Here is a 23,120-nt window from a genome sequence, read left to right as displayed (position 1 = left end):
GTTGGCATGGAGAGAAAATAAAAAATGGAGCTTTAAGTGAAATTAAAGCTTTTCCAGAAAATAAAATGACAAGATTTGATTAATCAGCTATATATTAGTACCACACAGAAAGTTCAAAATATCAAATTACTGCAAATATCGCAAAAGTAGGTCTCTCACATAGAATTCTCAAGTATGTAAGAAAATTGATTTCTTACCTGTGAACCCCTTGTCAATACATGTAAAAACTGAATGCCAAAGAGTCTAGCCATTTCACTGGTTTTCCCAATCAGGTCCAGCTGTTCTAACATCTGGAGATTTCCACGGACACGGCTAATGTAGTGATCAACCATTTTCCATCTGTTAAAAAGAGAATCCATGCTATGAACATTAGGGAAAAATGTGGACGCTTGAAACTAGTACTCTTTTAATTTTGCCAAAACCTACACATTAAAAGCGAGGATTTAAGTAGGGAGTCATGATGACAGCCGTTAGCAAAATATGTAAAGGAGTTAAACATTAGAAAATTTCATATATTTCAAGGGCATAAAACCTAGTGAAAAATATACCAGCTTTAAAGTAGTACTTGTAAGGATAATTATTCTCAGTATTTTGCTTGCTGTTACTCTATTTTTATTGTAAGAAATTAACATTCTCTTAGGTGCTACTGCTGGTACAATTACACAATTATAATGCACTGTATCTATAGGTTTTTAAAGAACATGGAGGCTTTGGGTTATCACTACAAATACCAGCCTAAAAGCATGCCTACTATCTGTTCATGGGAAGAAACACAGTAATTTGGTGATGATTTAGGAAAATAATGAGATTATACCTGGGGTAAATATATGTCAAATCAGTATTTTCTGTGAAAACACAAATATTCTGTTCTTTGTGATTTAAATCTTTACATAAATTTATCTCTACCCTGCCTTTGTTAGTAATCAAACAACAACAAAAAACCTTCCACCAAAGCCAGGAAAAAAAGTTCTGAGTATTAAAATGTAAAAATAATCTAAAGGTATATTAAAAAGAATAAACCTTATTCATTTAATGAAAGTAAGGTTCAAATATATTGCAACCTTTAATTATATGGCTTTTAGAACAATACAGTCATATAACTGTTCAATAAAAAAAGTCTTAAAAGTCATGATACATGACTAATATAGAAATACTGCAAAATGAACAGGAAAAGGGGGAAATCACCCTATAATAAAAAAGACTGATAATAACAAGTGTTAGAGAGGGTATGGAGAAATTATAACCCTTATATACTGCTGGTGGGAATGTAAAATAGTGCAGTTGCATTGGCAAACAGTCTGGCAGTTCCTCAAATTGTTGAACATAGAGTTACCACGTAATTCACTGACTCCCCTCCTCAGTATATATCCAAGAATGAAAACACACATCTACACAAAAATCCATATACAAATGTTCTTAACAGCTCTACTCGAAATAGCCAGAAAGTGGAAATAACCCAAGTGTCCATCAGCTGATGAACGAATAAACAAAATGCGGTATATATCCATATGATGGACTATTATTTGGCAATAAAAGGAAATGAAGTACTGACACATGCTACGATATGAATTAGTCTAACAACATACTAAAAGAAGTCAGTTATAAAAGGCAACATATTACATGAATCTTTTTATAGGAAATATCCAGAACAGGCAAATCTGCAGAGACAGAAAGCAGATCAATAAGGGTGGGGGCAGAGAAGGGAGGACAGGAGGGTGATGCCTAGGAGATGCAGGGCTCCTTTTTGGCGTAATGAAAATACTAAGATTTACTGTGGTAATGGTTGCACAACTGAATACGTGAAAATCACTGAACCGTATACTTTAAATGGGTGACTTATACGGTATGTGAATTCTGAGTAAAACTGTTAAAAAGAATTAAACAAAAACCTGTCTTAAAAATTTTATATTCAATTTTTAAATAGACAAAAAGAAATGTTCTGTAAGTTGCATTTCTAACAATATATTGTGACTATTTCCCCATACTTATATATATACTATTTCCCCATACTTATATACTTATATATATATATATATTTTTATAGCTATTAAACATACTATTATGATTATAACATAATTCAATGGCTCTGTTATTGAGTATCTTTTATTAATATAAGAAATGCTGTGATGAACATCTTCATAGCTACGTCTATGAACTGATGCTGAAATATTTCCAAATAAAATATGTTAAAAAAAAAGATAAATTCCTAGATTCGGTCAAAAGGTCTGTTATGATTTAGTTTTTAATACGTAGTTCACACTGCTTTCCAGAAAGTTTTAATAATTTACATTCAAGCTAATGATGATAAAGTGCTTGTTTTCTTTGCATCTTTGCCAACATTGGGGATTATAATATTTATTGCTAGTTTGACAGGCAAAAAATTCTATCACATTTTAATGTATTTTTTAGATTAAGGTAATAATACTGTATAATATGTATATTATGTATAATATGTATAATAATATATAATAATGTCAGTGTTTCATTATGGTCAGTTTCTGGATATTTATCTTCCTTTGTTTGGAGTATCTTTGCCTGGTTCCTCATTTTCCTCAAGTCTCCATGCTGGTGTTCCACATTAGACAAAGCAGGCACTTCTCCCAGTCATGGACTAGCCTCATACAGGAGGCCTCCACCACTTATTCCAGCCAGAGATTCTGGGGGCCTCTACCAACTCATTCACTTTCCAGGTAGAAGCAGGCAGTTGTGCTTTCTGTTTACCTTCTCTCTGTTGAGCAGAAGGTGGAGTTATGGTGTCTGATAGTCCAAACCACTGTCTTTGTTCTCCTCTAGGCAGCCAGACTATGTTGAACCTGTCAGAGCTCCAAGACTGGAAGGACAGACAGCAGTTCTTTGTGTAGCTGTGCAGGAGTTAGGGTACTGAAGGCATGGATTTCCTTCTCTCTCCAGGGGTGGGATTCGTCATCCACTCACTTTGTGCTAAGCAGGGGAGAAGGATCTATGGCATCTATCAACCCATACCACCATTTCCATTTGGCTCTGTAGCTAGACTGGTGAACTTGTCAGAGCCCCTTTGGAAAAGTTGGCGTGCCGATATGCAAACCAACCCTCCTTCTTCTGTGAGAGAAGCAGAGAGCTAGCGGCCATTTCGTGGTAAGAGGGTGTCTTAAATCTCCCTCCAGCTTTGGTGATTCTGGTTCTGCATTCATCGAGGGCACAGGAGTCTTTCAATTAGTTTCTGGATTTCTCACAAAGGGAGTTTGTCTGTGAATTGTTGCTGAATCAGTGCGTTTACAGGGGAAAGAGGATCTAGGGCTTCCTACTCCACCATCTTGCTGACAGCACTCCATAACTTTCCTGACATTTTGAAAGTATTTAAAAAGTGGGCTTTTTAAATTAAAAGAGCAATCTTTTAAAATAAGATCACCTTCACAGGGCACCTGGGTGGATCATTGGTTAAATGACCTACTCTTTGTTTCAGCTCGGGTTGCGATCTCAGGGCTGTGAGATCAAGCCCTGTGTTGGGCTCCATGCTTAGCTCAGAGTCTGCTTGGGACTCTCTCTCTCACTGTCCTTCTACTCCTCCTTCCTGCTTGCTCTCCCTCTCTCTAAAATAAATAAATAAATAAATCTTTAAAAAAAGAAAGTAAGATCACCTTCAATTCTACTTTCTAGTCCTATTTGGGTCACCACATGGTATAAAAAGAGAATGGAATTACATTGTGGGTTTTTTTTTTTATTAACATATAATGTATTATTTGTTTCAGGGGTATAGGTCTGTGATTCATCAGTCTTAAATAATTCACAGCACTCCCCATAGTACATACTCTCCCCAATGTCTCCCACCCTCCTCCCCTCCAGCAACCCTCAGTTTGTTTCCTGAGATTAAGAGTCTCTTATGGTTTGTCTCCCTCTCTGGTTTCATCTTGATTCATTTTCCCCTCCCTTCCCCTATGATCCTGTGTCTTATTTCTCCAATTCCTCACATCGGTGAGGTCATTTGATGATTGTCTTTCTCTGTTTGACTCATTTTGCTTAGCATAGTACCCTCTAGTTCCATCCACGTCATTGCAAATGCCAAGATTTCATTTTTTTCCGATGGCTGCATAATATTCCATTGTATATATACACCACAACTTCTTTATCCATTCATCTGTTGATGGACATCTAGGCTCTTTCCATAGTTTGGTTATTGTGGACATTGCTGCTATAAACTTTTGAATGCATGTGACATTATGGTCCTTAAAAAAAATGTGACAAAGTAGAATTCTGTTAGGTAATTTTGTTGTTGTTAAAGAATTATGCCATTCTCCTAATACTTTGGGAAACTCAAGTATAATAAGCAAATACAAGTTTTTATTTTCACTTGTTTGTTAAATATTTTATTTATTTTTAAAAATATTTTATTTATTTGACAGAGAGAAATCACAACTAGGCAGAGAGGCAGGCAGAGAGAGAGGAGGAAGCAGACTCCCTGCGGAGCAGAGAGCCGGACGTGGGGCTTGATCCCAGGACCCTGGGATCATGACCTGAGCCGAAGGCAGAGGCTTTAACCCACTGAGCCACCCAGGCGCCCCAAATATTTTATTTATTTGAGAGAGAGAGAGAGTGAAAGAGGGAGAGATCACAAGCAGTGGGGGGTGGGGGAGGGTAGGTTGAGGGAGAAGTGGACTCCCCAGCGAGCAGAGAGCCTGATGTGGGACTCGATCTCAGGACCCCTGGATCATGACCTAAGCCAAAGGCAGACAGACGCCTAACTGACTGAGCCACCCAGGCACCCAAACACAAGTATTTATTTGGGGAAGAGGGAGGGAAATATAAAGTATAAGCTACTCATGATAGGCCTGGGTAGGTGCTGAATGGATGAACATAGAGCATCTTGAGGGCACAGGGTATTTTCTGGGATAGGGCATCTAAGAAGAAAGTAACAAAAAGAATTAAGAATTCTGAGTAAAAACTCACTTGCTCTGACCTTTTTTCTTTGGATTGGTTCTACATCCAGGAAATGAAGAAAAACATTTTGATTATTATCTTCTTGAGCAACATAACCTTCTGCTACCAACACATAGCTCCTACCTCAGAAACTAGAATAGTATTCAAAATGATTGCTTGGAAAGCAGATAAAATGAGAATGCTACTGTGAGTTCCCTAGATCATGAATATTAGGGATTAGGAAGGTTTTATAAGCTGACTGAGGAATCTAAACATGGTATGGAAAAATACATTCTAACAACGTAACTCTGAGAACTTGACTCATTTATATAAATCAGGGGCTTTCAAAGGAGACCAAATGTGAATTTACAAAAACAAAATGATAATAATCAGTGCTCCCTCATGCTTTACAGATTTAATTACAAGAAATTCTTGACTAGCAAGTCCCTTTAATTTCCGAGGCAATTTACAAAAAATGTGTCTATTTACTTAAAACACTGTAGAAAGCAAGTGCAAATTATTATTTTTTTAGCAAATGGAAATTAAATAAGAATTCACTTAAATTTAAAAATAAAATTGTGTGATCTTCCAAAGTGTCTCCAAAAAAAATCTCTCCATGTAAAACAAGCCATCTAACATAAATGGTCTAATGACTAGTTCGAGTCCTTTATGTAGTATGTTAGGTCCAGCTCTCTATTTCACTTCGCAAAAGCAATTACTTATCCTACATAATGCCTAATTAGAGGTAGCAAAATAAGCATTTACTGCATTTTAGGGTTCATAAATAAACCACCAAATGTAGCTTTCAATGTTAAGTTTAATACTAATATTAAAAAGTTTGAGTTTGGGATGCCTGCGTGGTTCAGTCGGCTGAGCATCTGATTCTTGGTTTTGGCTCAGGTCATGATCTTCGGTCGTGAGATCAAGCTCTGCATCGGGCTCCACACTCAAAGGGGAGTCAGCTTGAGATTCTCACCCTCTGCTCATTACCCCGCTTGTGCACACACACACACTCTCTCTCTAATAAATGAATCTTTAAAAAGTAAATAAAAGCTTCATTTTATTTATTGATAACTTCTAAATTTCTATTTCTGTAAGCCTTTGATCATAAGCTTAGTGCTTTCTGTGACTTCACACTTCACCTCCTGGAGAGTCTTCAGAAGAGATTAGAGATGAAACAGTTCCCCCCAATATTTCAAGTTGTTTTTGAGGCTGTATTTCCACCCTCACCATCATGTGGCCTTACAATTCAATAAGCAGAACTTCATTTCAAACACTGGACATATTAATTTCAGGACTTTTTAAAAATATAGCTATTTTCTAAGCTTATTACTCCTGTGTTAACATCAACTTAAAGAAAAGCAGAGGTGGGAACTTTCACTTCTGACTCTGATGGAATAAATGGCACTGGACTGGCTTTCCTGCTTTGATAAACAGTTGCGGTAATTGTTTCTGGGCAAAGAACGACAGGCAATGTAAGACTGTGCTAGTGAACCCCAGCCCATGTGGAGATCATTCTAATTATGCTAGAATTTATATAGTCTGTCTTGCTAAGCTGAGGAGGCAAAGGTCAGAGTTCAGGCAGTTCACAGCTAGAAACTGAGAGACCGAGTGTCTGTGCAAGCAGCAGAGGTTAGCAGTCAGAAATACGCGTGGGGGTTTCCTGTGAGTAACTGGCCCAGGGCTGTGCTGAAAATGAGGAAGATGAAACCAAGTGAAGCTTACTAAAGAGCAGACGCTGTGAGCTTGGGTTTGGAACAGAACTATTCAGGCAGTGCTGGGGTTGGAGGCCCAGCAACACTAGTGAAGAGAGACCTCATTATCCCTTTATTAATAAGTTGGGTATCCACCTGGGAGTCCAGAAAAACGATGCCTTAGGAGGCCTTTGCCCAAGAGAAAAGCCTACTCCAGACAAACCTAAAACCAAGCACTAGCAATATGCAAATGGAACGGTTTGGAGACTGAATCCTGCCAAGTTTGAGGGGCATAGAAAACACTTTGGCTTACCAGAGAATCACCTTAACAAAGCATAAAAACCAGGTTTACATAAGTTCAAGGTAATTGGCCAATAACTGAATTACCAAGTTGAACAAAAATAAACATGCTTCACAGGAAGATAACAAAAATCCAGAATGTGTACAAGAGAATATCAACAACAGCCATTATATAATCATGCAAAGAAATAAAAAATATAACCCATGAGACTGATGAACCATAGGCCTGTACCTCTGAAACCAGCAATAAATTATGTTAATTATTGAATTTAAATTTTAAAAATGTTTAAAAAAATATGACCCAGTTAAGAAAAAAAGCAGTTAAACAGAAACTAACACCGAGATAGCCAGATGTTGGATTTAGTAACTATAGATATGTTCAGGAATCTAAGAAAAAAATATTTAAAAAATTAAAAGAAATATAGTCTTAATGAGCAAATAGATGGGGCAACAAAATATGGAAACTATAAAAAGAAAGAACCAAATGAGACTTTGGGAAATAAAAATACAAAAACTGAAATACAAAACGTATTGGCAGGCCTTAACAGCAGATCGGTGATGACAGAAGGAAGTTAGTGAAGCTAAAGATAGGTGATTAGAGAAAACACTGAAGAAAAATGCACAGAGCCTCAAAGATCTGTGGGACGCTGTCAAATAGTTTAACACACATGTAATTTGGAGTCTTAGAAAGAAAAGAGTAAGTGGGGGCTGAAAAAAATATTTAAATAGCCAAAAATTTCCTAAATTTGATGGAAAAACATCAATTTAAAGACCTAGGAAGCATAGCAAACACCAAGTTTTTTAAATTCTTAAAAATCCACATTTCTAAATATCATAGTGAAATTACTGAAAAGTAAAGGCAAAGAGAAAAATCTTGAAAGCAACCAGGAAAAAAAAAATCACAGAATTCTGTTTCAGATAAAGAAAGCTGCAGAAGGACATCACTCCAGTCTAACAATTATAAAGAGCTCAATAATCTACGAAATCATGTTTTCTTGAGGCCATCAGAAAGTTGAGGTTATAAGAGAACCAGGTGAACTAAAATTTACAGGGTGACAAATACATCTAAAGACAGATAGGACACATAACTTACTTCATCTTTGGCAGAGCACAGGCAGCACCATAAAAGCACTTAAGAGTGAAACCGTTAAAATGCTAATAAATTCTTCAAGGTCAGGGATGGGCCAGCATGATAGTTTATAATCGCTGGGAACCCCAGATACCAGAGGAGTGTTTTTCATGGGCCCCCCCACCAAGACTGGGGGCTGGGGAGGGCACAAAGGTATGAAATCCTGCATCTTCCTCTGACTTTTCTCTCCTATGAAGCAAAGCCTTGAGCTGCTGTGGGCCTGGCAGGAAACTCTAATCCTCAGGATTTAAGCAGAGATCCACTATCTCTGGGGAAAGAAAAGATGCAAAATATGTCTGCTGCTGGGAAAGGGGTAGTTGAAAAAGCTGCACCTGAAGGAAGGGCAGGCAAGCTCCCCTGTTCCAACTGTGGGCCTTGTACTAAGTAACAAGCAACAGCTGTCTACCACTGGGAAAGAGGCAGGGAACCTTTCCATCATAGATTCCAAGCAAGGAAACTGCGCTGATGAGGAAGGAATTGTACAAAGCAGAGGTCCACTGCTCTGTGGGAAGTCCAGGACTGTTGAGAAAACCTCATCCCCAAGCCCCAGGAGAACAGGAACCTCTAAAGACTGACTCTGGATCAGGAGAGCTGAGTAATGCCCCTGACTCCACTATAAATCTTACACAGAGGAACAGCAGCAGTCAGCTATTCATGAAGTCTGACTTTGAAAAAATGTACTGTATACACTGGAAAAATGAGGAGAACGACTATTGATTTCTCATTAGAAATGGAGGCCAGAAGAAAAGGGAGTGAAATCTTTAGAATGGTGGAAGAAAAAAAAATCTGAACCCCAGAATTAGACACTGAAAATACCCTTCAAATATAAGGATGTGATAAAGACATTTTCAGATAAATAAAGGCTAAGAGAATTTATTGCCAGCCAACTAGCAGCAGAACTGCCAAAGGAAACAATTAAACAGTTTCTTAAAATATGAAACATACTAACCATGTGACCCTGCAATTCTACTTCTAGAGAAATGAAAATGTGTATTCACATACAGACTTGCATGCAGTTTTATTCATAATAGCCTCAAACGAGAAACAACCCAATTGTCCACCAACAGGTGACCGGATAAATATATTGTGGTATATTCACACAACTGGATATCACTTAGTAATAAAAATGAACAAGTTACTGGCTTATGCAACAACATGGCTGAATCTCAAAAATTATTATGCCTTCTTGAAGGAATCCAGAGAAAAATAGGTAGATTGTAAATAATTCTATTTATATGAAGTTCTAGAACTGGCAAAACTGATCTGTAGTAATAGAAATTCAATTAGTACTTACCTGGATGCTTCAGGGATGGTAGGTTGACTCTCTAGCCTGGGGTGGTGGTTACAGGGTGTATACATTTTGTAAAGTCATGGCACAATACAATTTAAATGTGTGCATTTTGTTGTATATAAGTTATACTCTAATAATACTCATTTTAACAGGGATATTATCCTCTTCGGAGTTATAAAACGTAAATTACCTGTACAGATCTGTTTTGTTATCAAACCAATCAGATAACACTCGAAAGGTAAAGAGGGGAAAACGCTGATGAAGAACATGAAAGCTCACATTTTCAAAGGTGTAGTTAGTTAGAGCCACCTAAAAAAAAAAAAAACAAAAAACCAACAAAACCAAGACTTCATTATAATAATGATTGTACTTATGTGCAAATTTTGTTCTAAAAAATCTATATTACTTCAAACTTTTCACAGTAGATATGAAAGCTACCTGTAAAAATGATTTGTTACAAGTGAATCATAAATAATTTAAAACTATGTATATATAGTCTTCTAGATGGAAATACTCAAAATAAGCTAATATTTAATTGGAAACAATTGGACCAGATGAGTTCAACTTGGTCATAACATACTTAGGAGATTTCAGTTTTTATCACTTCTTTTTATACTCTATGCCAATACAAATACTGACAGAAGCATTTTTTAAAAACTTTTTAAAAGTTTATTTATTTTTTTTAGTAATTTTTACATCCAACGTGGGGCTTGAACTTGACCCTGAGAGCAAGAGTCGCATACTCTTCTGACTAAACCAGCCAGGCACCCCTGACAGAAGCATTTTTACAATATGACAGTCTTTTCAGTATAATGTCTTAAAGACATTGCCTTTAATATCTGTAGGGAAGGAAATGTCCAGACTTTTCAAATCTTTTATTACATCTTTCCTTTCTTGTTTACATAGGGAACAATGTTTATAGTTGTGTGTACAGTGGGGGTCTACAACAAGAAGCATATATTTTCAAACATTTTAACAATTTAACAACTTTTGCAAATAATTTTCAGGCTTCCACAGCTCACAGTGAAAGGGACTGTGAATCCCTTGCTTGTTCATGCATAAGTGTATTAAATACCGTATACAGGTTTAGTATTTTTGCCTGTTAGTGACTGTTTCACTTGTAATGTTTTGGTTGAGATGTTAAATGGTGGACAAGTACTGTGGACGTTAATGTGGGAAGTAATTTTAATCATGTGTTATTGGTCACAAGGCCTAAACTGCAGTAACTACTGCTGCTTTACTTAGCAGTATCTTGTTGCTTTGTGTGCATTAACTGGGTGTGAAGATTGTGGGTCTATCCAACAGGGAGCTGCAGTATTTAAATTGACCAATCTAATGTTACAATTACTTTGAGGTGGCCAAATGTAGACTAAAAGCCTTAATTAAAGTGGTGCAGTTTTGTAAAACTTAGCATCAGTAGTTCAAAAAATCTTGATTGCCATGCCAAAAACCTCCCCCAACCAAAAAACCAAAAAAAAAAAAAACAAAAAACCAAAACCATAAAAAAACAAAAAAAGCAAGTTAATTTTCTGTTCTTTCCATACTTACTTTTTGGTCCACGAAGACATGCTAATTAACAGAATTCCACAGATTCAAGAATGAGTTATCTAGTTAAGGTCAGGCTTTCATCCTGCTTCCAAGAACTACATTGGTGTTAAGACCCAATACGTGGACATTACAGTTACTTAATTTCATTCCCAAAGCAAAAGATTAAAAGGAAATGGCAGAAATGTTTCCTCATCCTTAGAATATGTAGGAAAAAGGGCACCTGGCTGGCACAGTCTATTAAGTGTCGGACTCTTGATTTCAGCTCAGGTTGTGATCTCATGGGTTGTGAGCCTGAGCTCTGCCACAGGCTCCACGCTCAGCAGGGAGTCTGCTTAAAGATTCTCTCCACTGCCCCTCCCCACTTGTACATGCTCTCCCAAATAAATAAATCTTTTTAAAAACTATGTAGGAAAAAGTATGCTAATGGGAAAAAGAATACTAAAAAGGGTCCAGGGGCCCTGGGTGGCTCAGTGGGTTAAGCCTCTGCCTTTGGCTCAGGTCATGATCTCAGGGTCCTGGGATTGAGTCCCACATTGGGCTCTCTGCTCGGCAAAGAGCCTGCTTTTCCCCACCTCTCTGCCTACCTCTCTGCCTACTAGTGATCTCTCTGTCAAATAAATAAAAATCTTTAAAAGGAAAAAAGGGGGTCCAAATTCATAAAACGTACTTTACCTAAACACTATCTCAGAAATACCTATGAGACACAAACAATCTAGACAGTGGCAGGCATTTTCAATGCAAAATGGAATGAGGAACCTGCAGTCCTCATTTGTAGGACAACTTGGGAGGAACAATTCAAAAGCACTTCACATTTGTATATTATAATTTTAAAATATTTTCTTTTCCACTTCTACAATCCAGCAGGTATAAAACAGGGACTGAATTTTAAAGACTAATCTGCGTCTGATCCAAACTGGTCTTACTCTATCTATAATTTCTATCAACCTCCAGAATGAGAGCACGGCAATTAGTATACTTGGCAAGCACACACACATGCATACACAAGCGTTTTAAACTTTGGGACAAGCGTATTCCAGAGTCACCAGTACAAAGCAGGTATTAACCCATTATCTTGGAAGTAAGTCACCATTTTTTCCAATAATCATTACTGGCCTGGAGAACTTCTCTCAAAAAGGATTCATTTTATTATTAAATCCTGTATTTGAGTGACTCTTCTACTTGCTAATGAATATTTTCATTTGGTTGTTGTTTTTGTTGTTGTTTTAATTCTCATTTAGTGTTACAGAAAATGAAGCCAAACATCTTATCTCTGGTAGTTACAAGATTACTTAACACAGAGTATATCACTTTAGACCAAACCTAAACTTTTGTTGGATATGTATTCATTAACATAAGCAATCAAAAAAACCTCTACAGAAAAGGTCACCTTCTTGTCCTATAGCTCTCTCATTAGAAAAAATTTTGAAGCTTGCCATGTAAGTTGACCTGTAAGGATTAACTAGCAGATTTTCTAACTCAAATTAAACTTAAAATCTTAAGAAATTGGTTCCCAATATCTGAGACAGATGGCATATCTATGTTCTGGGTTGATTTTATTTTAAACAGAACAATTTCACAAATTGAATTAAAACTAAACAAATATTATAATCTTACAATATCTATTTGAGTCACACTACTCTGAGTCTTCTTGGTGTCACAGGAGCATTAATACACTTAGCTACAATCCTAGCTTTAAGTAAAACTAAAGGAGCAAAACATGAACTCTAAAATTAAGAAGATCTATCTTCAGAATGTTCTAATCTTTAGAGAGTTATTTACTCTAGAAGTTGAAGTACAGATCCAGAAATATGTAGTAGGAGTTACTTGTTTTCAGGGGAAATCTAAGTAAGTTAAACATTATATAAATGTATTATTGTAGATCAAAGTCAGAATTGATATAAAGAAAGTGTTACAATGCTTGTACATTTATTTATGGATAAAGGAATGGTCCTGATAGAGGTATAGTTCATAGCTGTAGTCAATGTGCAGAACACAACAGTTAATCACTTCAGAAATAAACTTACTCAGAACTAGGAGAGGCAGTCAGAATTAGTGCAGGGGAACAGAGAAAATAAAGATAAAAGAAAAGAAAATAGAAGGAGATCATAAGTACCTGTGTCCTATATCCTCCATCACCTTATTCCCTCAGTTGTTCCTCATTACCTGAGTCTTCAGTTAAAAAAATTTTTTTGATTGACACATACTTCATATAAAGAAATGGACAAAAATTTTAGGTGAAGAACTCATGAATTTTTATGTATATATACAACCATGTAATCACCACCCATATGAAGATACAAAAAATATCTAGGATAGGGAGCCTGGGTGTTCAGTTAGTTAAACAACTGCCTTCAGCTCAGGTCATGATTCCAGGGTCCTGGGATAGAGCCCCAAATTGGGGTCCCTACTCATTGGGGACCTGCTTCTCCCTCTCCCTGCCACTCCCCCTGGTTGTGCTGTCAAATAAATAAAATCTTAAAAACAAACAAACAAACAAACAAAAAAACAAAAAGAAATTTCTAGGGCTCTGGAAGATGGTCTTCAGAGAGCTTATTTTATATATATTTATTTATATATATTTATTTTATACATATTTATATTTAAATAGATATACTTATATATATTTTTCATATATACGTGTCTATATATATAAATATATTTATTTTATACATATACATTTATTTTATATATATATTTATTTTATACATATTTATATTTAAAATGAAATATACACTAACCTCTCTGAAGACAGACAGCATGCCTACAATGAGTCTGAGTCTTAACCCCTTACTAGTTAATGAGGCTTTCAACAAGTCACTAATCTCTGTCAGCTTCAGTTTTCTTTATTTGGAATAGTACCTCACTATTTCTGTTGTCTTATTTATGCTGCAAGTTTGTATCAAAATTTAAAAGTGACCAAGTCTGTAAAAGTGCCTTATAAATGATAAACAACATATGAATGGGAGCGAGTACGTTATTCTACTTCCATATAATCTTCATTGCCTATCACACTGTCTTATTTAAAAGCATCTGACATGCTTATTGACAAACTAAATTTGTAATAGGGAACATTAGAAACAGATTCTGATGTTGCCAGACTGAGATAATGGGAGGCTTACATGCTTGTGTGGAAAACATCTGACTTTTCTAGTGGCTCTGCGGGGAGTGTTCTCTTCTGGTTCTTCGTCTTAGACTGCTTCTTAGGATCTGATTCTTTGTCTACACCTCAAAATGTTTGCATTCACAAAAATGTCTTTTGGCTCAATCTGATCACCCTCTCCATTCCCTTCTTCGTGAGTTCATCAACTCTCATGTGACTTCTATCTCTAATCTAGACCTTTACCTCATATTTGGGACTTTCCTATTTACATTCCTTTTTTTTTTTTTTTAAAGATTTTATTTATTTGAGGGAAAGTGAGAGCAAGCACAAGCAGGGGAAGACACAGAGGGAGAAGCCAACTTCCTGCTAAGCAGGTAGATGGACTCTGGGCTTGATCCTGCAGGACCTGAGCAGATGGCAGCAGCTTAACAATTGAGCCACCAGGCATTCCTCTGTTAACATTCCTATTTACATTTTCCATTTACATAATTTGGGACTTTGCTATCTTCACCTGGTTTTCTGACTGCTATCTCATGCCCTTTATTTTCCCACCTAACTGGAATCTTAAATCATCTAGGCCAGAACCCTGATAATTACTCTTGACACCTTCTCCTCTTCATCCTTTGTACATCTAATTCTTAGATGTACATCTAATTCTTAGATGTACATCTTGGATTTATCCTCTAAATTGTTTTTTGAATCCTTATACGACTGCCAGCCTTCACTTGAGTTACCCCAATAATCTTCTCACGGGTTTCCTTATCTTTAAATGTGTCCTCTTCCATGCTGCCCCCAGAGCTAGGTCTAAGGCAAATTCACACGTCACTGCCTCCATCCACCTCAGCCACACACTCCCATGATCTTACTCCAAGTTCTACCACCACCAATAATTACCCCCTCCATAATCTCAGGCATCCTATTCTCTGACCACCATCTCCCATCCTTGTAGTTTATTCCCTCTAGTACCCCAACCTCCCCCTGCTCCGTATCTAGCTCAAATTGCACAACTGCAATCACAACCTTGCACATACCATTTCTTTCTTTGCCTCTCTCTTGCTCTGTGATTAACTAGCTAATTAATTATTTTTTCACAAAGCTATAACCCTTTGTGAGTTGTAGTTGAATCTAACCACCCGTAACTTACACTTACATTTGTGAATGTGAACAGAGCTGGCAGGTTATCACTTTCATTTTCTGATGCAAATCTCAAATGGGCTGTCCATGCTACCTAGCTTTTATACTGTATTTTCTTAATTAACCACTCCTGGATTCTCCCAGATAACAAAAAGTCCCTCTACTATGGTTATTCTCAGTTCAGAACCCTGACTGCTTTTTTTACTGAGAAAACTCAGTCACAAAAGAACTTCGACAAACTCTCATTGACATACCCACCTACCTATTAACATCTGCAACCATATAATCTGCCTCTCTACCTGTGAAAACAGAGGAACTGGCTATACTTTTTTTCCCCCCAAAGATTATTATTTATTATGAGAGAGACAGAGAGTGAGCAAGGGAGAGCACAAGCAGTGGTAAGGGCAGAGGGAGAGGGAGGAGCAGAATCCCCGCTGAGCAGGGAGCCCAATGCAGGAGCTCAATCCCAGGATCTGCGATCATGACCTAAGCCAAAGGCAGATGCTTAACTAACTGAGTCACCCAGACTCCCCCCCAGCTATACCCTTAACTGATCTAACCCTAGGCTCAAATTTGTGGAGTAGAGATAGCAATAAATAAGCACTTGGTACTTGGCAAATTCTTGAAAGGCCTGAATTAAGGTGATACCCAGACCTCTAAACACTATCTTCTGGGCAGAGTCATTTATTCTTTCATTTAAGCAGTCAACAAGTATGTCATGAGTTCTATTTAAGAGGCACTGTGTTTGTTACTGAGGATTCAAAGTCCAGAGGGAACAGCAGTAATTTTAAGTTAAGCAGGACAGTGAAGGGGTATAGAGAGGAAATAAAAATAAGGACATCTGAATTTTTTTTTTTTTTTTTTTGACAGATCACAAGTAGGCAGAGAGGCAGGCAGGAAGAGAGAGAGAGAAGGAAGCAGGCTCCCTGCTGAGCAGAGAGCCCAATTCAGGGCTTGATCCCAGGACCCTGGGATCATGACCTGAGCTGAAGGCTGAGGCTTTAACTCACTGAACCACCCAGGTGCCCCAGGACATCTGAATTTTATATAAAGAAACCTAATTCTTTACGTGAAAGAATTACTGTGTGCTGGTGTCCAAAAGAACTGCAGAGGGCATGCCTGGAAAGTCAAATGTTTTATATAAATCTAGAAGAGCAAGAAAGATCATAGTGAATAATGAGTGTATAATAGAAAGTCCATAGTGAGAAAGTAGTTTCAAATAGGGAAGCAACAGAAGAATACAGTTTTCTTTTAAATATAAACATCTCATCTGATATTATCCAAAGTCCAAAATCTGAGATTAGACCAATTTACAGGAGATATCTTTTTACATTTTAATAAAAGAAATCAGGCAACTTCAAGGATGCAAATATGGTCTAAGATCTTATGATCTCACATATTTGGTTAAAGAATTATTTCTCTGAGTGATTGCCAATAAGATCATTTGTTGAAATTTATACTACCCCAAATCCTTATCTGGACCCCCAAAGCCTTGATTGGAAGATGCTATTAACTATTTCCAAGTACTGTCTTTCCAATTTACCTTAGTCTGACCCAGTTTTTAAATAACCTTAATTCCTTCTTATATGTAGACTAAATTTTTCTTACTTAATAAATCAGAAAGACCAAGCTGAATTCATCTAGCATTAAGTGCAAAAATGATGAAATATACAACATTGGACAAATACAACATAAAACTTTAAGACAGTTGTAGACTCTTCTAACTACTGCTATATAGACAAAAATGAAAAAATTAAAACACATCAATAACATTAAATAGTCCTGTAGCTTTGCATTTTAGAATGTAGTATTTAGTTTTGTAACTCTACTTAAGTATGACAAAAATAATACACAAAGAAGCATAAATTATGTAAGTAGGTTATACTAATACTCTACAATAACTAAAATAGTTACACCATCCTAATCTCTTATTTCCAATAAAATTTTAGATGAAGTACGTTACCTCATTTCTCATGATTCTCCAAAGATTTAGTGTAATTCGGCCAACAATATTTATTTCACTCATTGTATCTGATCCATAGTCATCTCTTTCAGGTGCAAATCTGTTCTCGATTTTGTCATCTACAGAAATGAATATAGATTGTATCAGGACTCACAGAAACCAAATTTCCAAGCAAATTATGCCAAATAAAATGAGAATAAAAATTAAAGAGAAAGATTAAATATGAAATGTAATCATCTATTTTTTATCAGACTTAATAATTAATCATTATTTTGATTAAAACAATTTTCTTTCCTCTAAGTTATGAAAGAATTTTGGAATGTCTCTGAAAATTATATTTTTTAAATAATAAAAATGTGTATAAACACATATTTAAAAAAATAAACCCTTTCACTTTAAATTTGGGAATTTCTGGTGCTATTCTTATGACATCTAATACTACAGCATTTCTTTGGTGTTACGATGAATATGTTTATTCTTAAACTGGTCATTTCCTGGAAAAACATGGTAGCATTTTTTTAAAAAAGATTTTATTTATTTATTTGACAATTTGACAGACAGAGATCACAAGTAGGCAGAGGGGGAGAGAGGAGGAAGCAGGCTCCCTGCTGAGCAGAGAGCCTGATATGGGGCTCGATCCCAGGACCCTGAGATCATGACCTAAGCCGAAGGCAGAGGCTTTAACCCACTGAGCCACCCAGGTGCCCCAACATGGTAGCATTTTTAACCTGAACAACTCTCTGAAAATGTGTTGACATCAATTAACCCACTGAGCCACCCAGATGCCCCCCCTTTTATTTCAAAAGATGATGTTTAAAAGTTTATTTCATTTAACATTTACATAATGTTTACTATGTTCTTAGGCACTGTTCTTAGCACTTCACAATTGCTCTATGAGAGAAGTTCTATTATCACCTTCATTTTCCAGATGAACAAAGTGAAGTATAAATAGGTTAAGTAACATATTTGACATCACAAAGCTAGAGAGCAGGAGAGCCAGGATTTGAACCCTGGCTATCTTTGTGCAGAATCTATACTCTTTATACTGTACCTCCCTAACCATTCCCTCTCTATTGCATCATGTTGCCTCATAAAAATGGTTTCAGCAGTGTTCTAAAAAGGCCAGGGCTGGCTCAGCTGGTAGAGCATGTAACTCTTGATCTCAGGGTTGTTGAGTTCAAGCCCCATGTTGGTGTGGAACCTATTTAAAGATAAATAAATAAATAAATAAATAAATAAATAAATAAATAAATGGTCAAGAGCATTCATTCACTTTTCTTTTTTTTAAAAAAAGTTATTTTAGAAGAGCACACATGAGAGTGGAGACAGAGGCAGACAGAGAGGGAGAGAGAGAATCCTCAAGCAGACTCCCTGTTGAGCAAGGAGCCTGACAAGGGGCTTGATTTTAGGACCCCGAGTTCATAACATGAGCTGAAATCAAGAGTCCACCGCTCAGCCAACTGAGCCATCCAGGTGCCCCTCATTCACTTTTCTGATCTGAAGTCATATACCTTACCTGTTATGGCTAATTAAAATAATTAATGAATAGACCTGAATACTCATGTTGTTGTTCCTGAATATTCAGAAACCTATCCCAAATGAAATGTTGAAAAATTGAGTTATACCACCATTTCTAGCACTCAAGGGACACAGAAGCTACGAAAAATTTGTGCAATGGGGGTGCCTGGGTGGCTCAGTGGTTTAAGCCGCTGCCTTTGGCTCAGGTCATGATCTCAGGGTCCTGGAATCGAGTCCCCCATCGGGCTCTCTGCTCGGCAGGGAGCCTGCTTCCCTCTCACTCTCTCTGCCTGCCTCTCTGCCTACTTGTGATCTCTCTCTGTCCAATAAATAAATAAAAATCTTAAAAAAAAAAAAGAAAAATTTGTGCAATGAAAAACTAAAATTATCTTTGCCTTTTTATTCCAAGCTTTTCGCAAAGATCAAAATATTTACGGTTCTTAAATCTTCTAGTTTCAGCCTTTCCCTTTAGAGTTACTGTACTTAAGACATTGTACTGAAGTCATAACCTCTCCTAGGAGTTCTCTTGATTAGTTTTCACCAATAAACCCAAAGCATATGCTCTTTTGTCCTAGTCAGACTTGTGAGTTTAAAACCAAGTTATTAAAAATTTTGTAGTTACTAAGAAAAACAAAATTCTGAGAAGTGCTTTATAAAGTTATTATTATTGCTCCCCTCCTTCAAACAGAATCAGATTATGGGAAACAGCCTTCAAAATTCATGCAAGGTTTCAGCCTGATACCTTACTAAATATCAATAGCTGGTGTCCTCATATCATCATCTCCTTCCTTAAAACCAAAAGGATAAAACATAGAACCAGACAAAATAAAATTATGGTACATCAACCAAAGAAATGTGTTTCATAGTGATTATGAGAAAGACTATCTCATAATACAGAAAAATACTTATAAGATGCAAAATGAAGGAAGCATTAACAAAAATGGGATATATGTAAGATTAAAGTTATATAAAAAGAGACCTAGATATACACATGCAAAATGACTGAAAGAAAAAAAAACCAAATACATTAATAGCCTATATAGCAGTGAGATGGGAGTATTTTTTCTTTCACTTTTCTCGATTTTTGGATTTGTCCATAATGGAGTTATGCTGTATCTAGAACTTACACAATTTAGTATTTAAAATTAGAATAGTACTGCTTAAACATCTTGTCTTTATCTACTTTGTATTGCTCTGTTGTTGAACCATAAAATATTCACAGTGCTTCATACCTGGCACCCGAGAGATCATCTGACATAAGTCAACGCTTAAGGCAGCAGCTCTTTGTAAGAGGTAACCCCAGGAATGCATCTGAATCTCATATCCTAGCAGAATATCAGGATCGTACCTAAAAGGAATGAAAAAATTATGCAAGGACCACACATTTGAACCTTTACTCAAAAGAATGGGGTTCTTCCCATTATGTCTTCTCGGATGGAGACATGGTACCTAAATAATTTCTATACAGTACGGAACAGGGCGATTAGGGTTCCTGATTTGAAGCTAGTTTTGTAAAGTGATCATAGTTTTTATGATTTATTTGATATGACTTAGGAAAGAAGTGGAAACTAGGGTGCGAGGGAAAAAAAAAAACGGGCGGAAGAGAGGCGTTCCCACTGAAGTTTTAAGAGTGAGCGTATGACTGCGACTGTCATGGGGTCAGCGTGAGATATGAAGGCATGCATGGATACCACTCTGAAAAAGCTCAACCCCCAGATGATTTTGTTGTCGCTTCTAACCTATACTGTCTTAAAGGGTTTTAATGTTGAGAAAGAAAATGAAAATGTCTTCCTTTTCCCACTTAATTTTAGTAATGATTTGGTCCTCATGTGAAGTAAGGCCTCAGTAATGACAAGTTTGTCCTCTAAACTTAAGAGAAGGTGACTTAGTTTAATGGAACAATGAAATATTAATAGGGGTGAGATTAATGTGGGGAAGCTAAGCATTAGAAACTAGGAGAAAAACGTGCTCACTACAGCCACACAGTTGCATCGGTAAGACTGAACCGACAAGGTGCATTCAACCCAGAAACAGCCTCTTTGTGGCTCCTCTTAGTACTTTCAAGGGGACCACCATAGAAGAATGTTTGGTGATAGTAGAAGGGAAAATAAACTTGAAGATTCACCTCAGTGAGAAAGTTGTGTAAGGAAGAGAGCGAATTATCAGAGTCACAATTTGAGAACAAAAACTTAGAGAGAAACTACAATAATGCTCCAAATTACAAATTGGGTTGAAATTTCTGAGAAAGTCACTTAAGGACCACCTATTGACTAATTTAATAGAACAGCCAAATGGACCTTTTCACCAACCTATAAAAAGATGTTTTCTTGGTAGAAAGTGCCACATGGCTGGTAATTTTAGAAGAAAGGGCAAGGGTTAGGCATGAGCGTGGAGAAGGAAAAGAAATCAAGGGATTATGCAACAATGAGGCAAATACTTAGTCTCAGAGACCAGAGGCGAAACAGTAGACTAATACCTAAACAAAAAGTCCAGAAAGATCCTAGGGCACATAAGAAAAGAGAGGTCTCCCAACACTCTTCCTGCTCATTTGTCTTCTAACATAACATCTAATATGTTAACTTATCTTTGTTGAAAGCAATTTCATCAATTCTTCCATTAAGGTAAAACTCTTTTCAGGGCAGTTATCTGAATGACAAGTGCATCAGCCCGAAAACTATGTATTGTCTAAATTTGAGAAACTGGGGCAGAAATATCATATCAAGTGGTTCTAGGGATTATCAGGGATGGGAGATTCGAAGGATTCCCATGCACTTAAGAAAGAACCGATGCAGCCAACTGCTTTAGTACCAAGAACAACTCAGAATAGGAATTACAATGCGCCACAGTTGGCCTTGATTTTCAGAGAAGAAGAAAGACTGCTAGTGTTCCTACTGCATACATTTCTAAGCACAGGTACGTGAAGAGGATGCCAGATGGTTACAGAGCCCTTCTTTGATAAATCCTATAAAGATAGTTCTGACTTCTTCATCTGAATTTCTCTGATTCATAAAACATCTTATCACTGCAAGAATTATTATTCCAGTAAGCTACTTTGCTGTGCTGTGGCACCTGACTAATAGAGTTGGTTAAATACACTTACTTTTTGATGTTTTAAGAAAATATTTTTATTTATTTTTATTCTTTAAAAGATTTTATTTGTCAGAGAGAGAGAGAGAGCACACATAAGCAGGGGGAGCGGCAGACAGAGGGAGAAGCAGGCTCCAGAGGGAAGCCTGATGCAGAACTCAATGCCAGGACCCTAGGTCATGACCTGAGCTGAAGGCAGACACTTAGCCAACTGAGCCACCCAGGCATCCCGAAAATATATTTTTAAAAAGTTGTCTTTTATAAATTGCTATTGCTCAGAGATGACTGCTGGGGAAAAAAAAAGTTATTCTGTGCTTTTTTTAGTTGATTAAATAGATTTTATTCCTTTAGAAGAATTAGGTATTGTTTTAATATTTTTCAGATCTATTTTATTTTTTTTTTACCTACAAGCCATTTTGTCTTAAGAGACTCTTAAAGTTATGAAACCATGTCTCAAGTTCAAAATCTCAAGGATTTCATTTCTTCTGTGAAAACATTTGGTGACAATAACAAAATCTTCGTCACTTGTTCTTCAATTTTGGTGAATTTTATCTACTTTATTTGGTTTCTAAAAGTTATGGAAAGAACAAGGTTGGGTAGATGGGACTGGTGATGAAGGAAAAAACAACCGGAAAAAACATACGCAGCAGCAGAAATATGAAAACAATTTATTTGCTTAGGCAGAAAAAAAAGCTGCTTCACAACTAAAATTGTAAATAACCCATTAATATCTGGACACAAGAGAGATGGGGGGTTCTAACCAGGGCAGTGGCAATCGGTGGGGATGGGGGAAAGGAATGATCTTGAAACATAATTCTGAGGTTATATGGATAAAATGTAATATATGTATGGAGGGAAGAGAAAAAGGAAAAAAATCAAAGCTTTTATTTAAGTTAGGGAGGCTGGGAAAAATGTAAAATTATTAATAGTTCAAGGAAATATAGAAAGAGAAATGATAAAACAATGCATTTGGTTTAACTTTTTAAATATCACTTCCTACTACTTTTTATGTTTTCCATCTGAGGAGGTAAATATTAAGAATGAATAAAGACAATAAAACTCTGAAAGTATGCATCTATATTTTATTCAATTTTTATTTGGTTCCTAGCACTATTCCTTACACTCACAGCAAACATTTATGTATTGACCAGGCTAAAAGTTTTACGTACATTATCTCATTTAACTTTCTTCTTTTTTATGGGGGGGAGGGTGGTGTGGGGAGGAGACGGAGCGAGAGGGAGCTAGAGATCTTAAGCAGGCTCCAGGCCCAGTACAGAGTCCAACGCAGGGTCAATCTCACAAACCTGAGATCATGATCTGAGCTGAAGTCAAGACTTGGCTACTTAACTGAATGAGCCACCGAAGTGTCCCTCATTTAACTCATACTTATTACCTATTTTACAATGAAGAAGCTAAAGCTTAGAGAGATAAGTACTTGCTCAAGATAAAAATACAGATGCAAC

At 36.7% G+C, this 23,120-nt stretch overlaps 1 protein-coding gene across 3 annotated transcripts in view; it reads right to left on the bottom strand.

Annotated features, from left to right (window-relative positions):
• Nucleotides 1-23,120, bottom strand: part of REV3L (REV3 like, DNA directed polymerase zeta catalytic subunit) — a 183,196-nt gene that overhangs the window by 36,381 nt on the left and 123,695 nt on the right. For all 3 annotated transcript variants that reach the window (XM_046005094.1, XM_046005096.1, XM_046005097.1), the window contains exons 19-22: nt 19,803-19,918; nt 17,053-17,171; nt 9,498-9,616; nt 198-339 (exon numbers count right to left, since the gene is read on the bottom strand). In XM_046005094.1, the coding sequence (XP_045861050.1) occupies nt 198-339; nt 9,498-9,616; nt 17,053-17,171; nt 19,803-19,918 (496 nt within the window). The remainder of the gene's footprint in view (nt 1-197; nt 340-9,497; nt 9,617-17,052; nt 17,172-19,802; nt 19,919-23,120) is intronic.

The sequence above is a fragment of the Meles meles genome, chromosome 5 (genome assembly GCF_922984935.1).
Source record: "Meles meles chromosome 5, mMelMel3.1 paternal haplotype, whole genome shotgun sequence".
In the NCBI taxonomy this organism is placed as follows: domain Eukaryota; kingdom Metazoa; phylum Chordata; class Mammalia; order Carnivora; family Mustelidae; genus Meles; species Meles meles.
The sequence above is the reverse complement of the archived record's forward strand: the minus strand, read 5'-3'. Positions and strand labels throughout refer to the sequence as shown.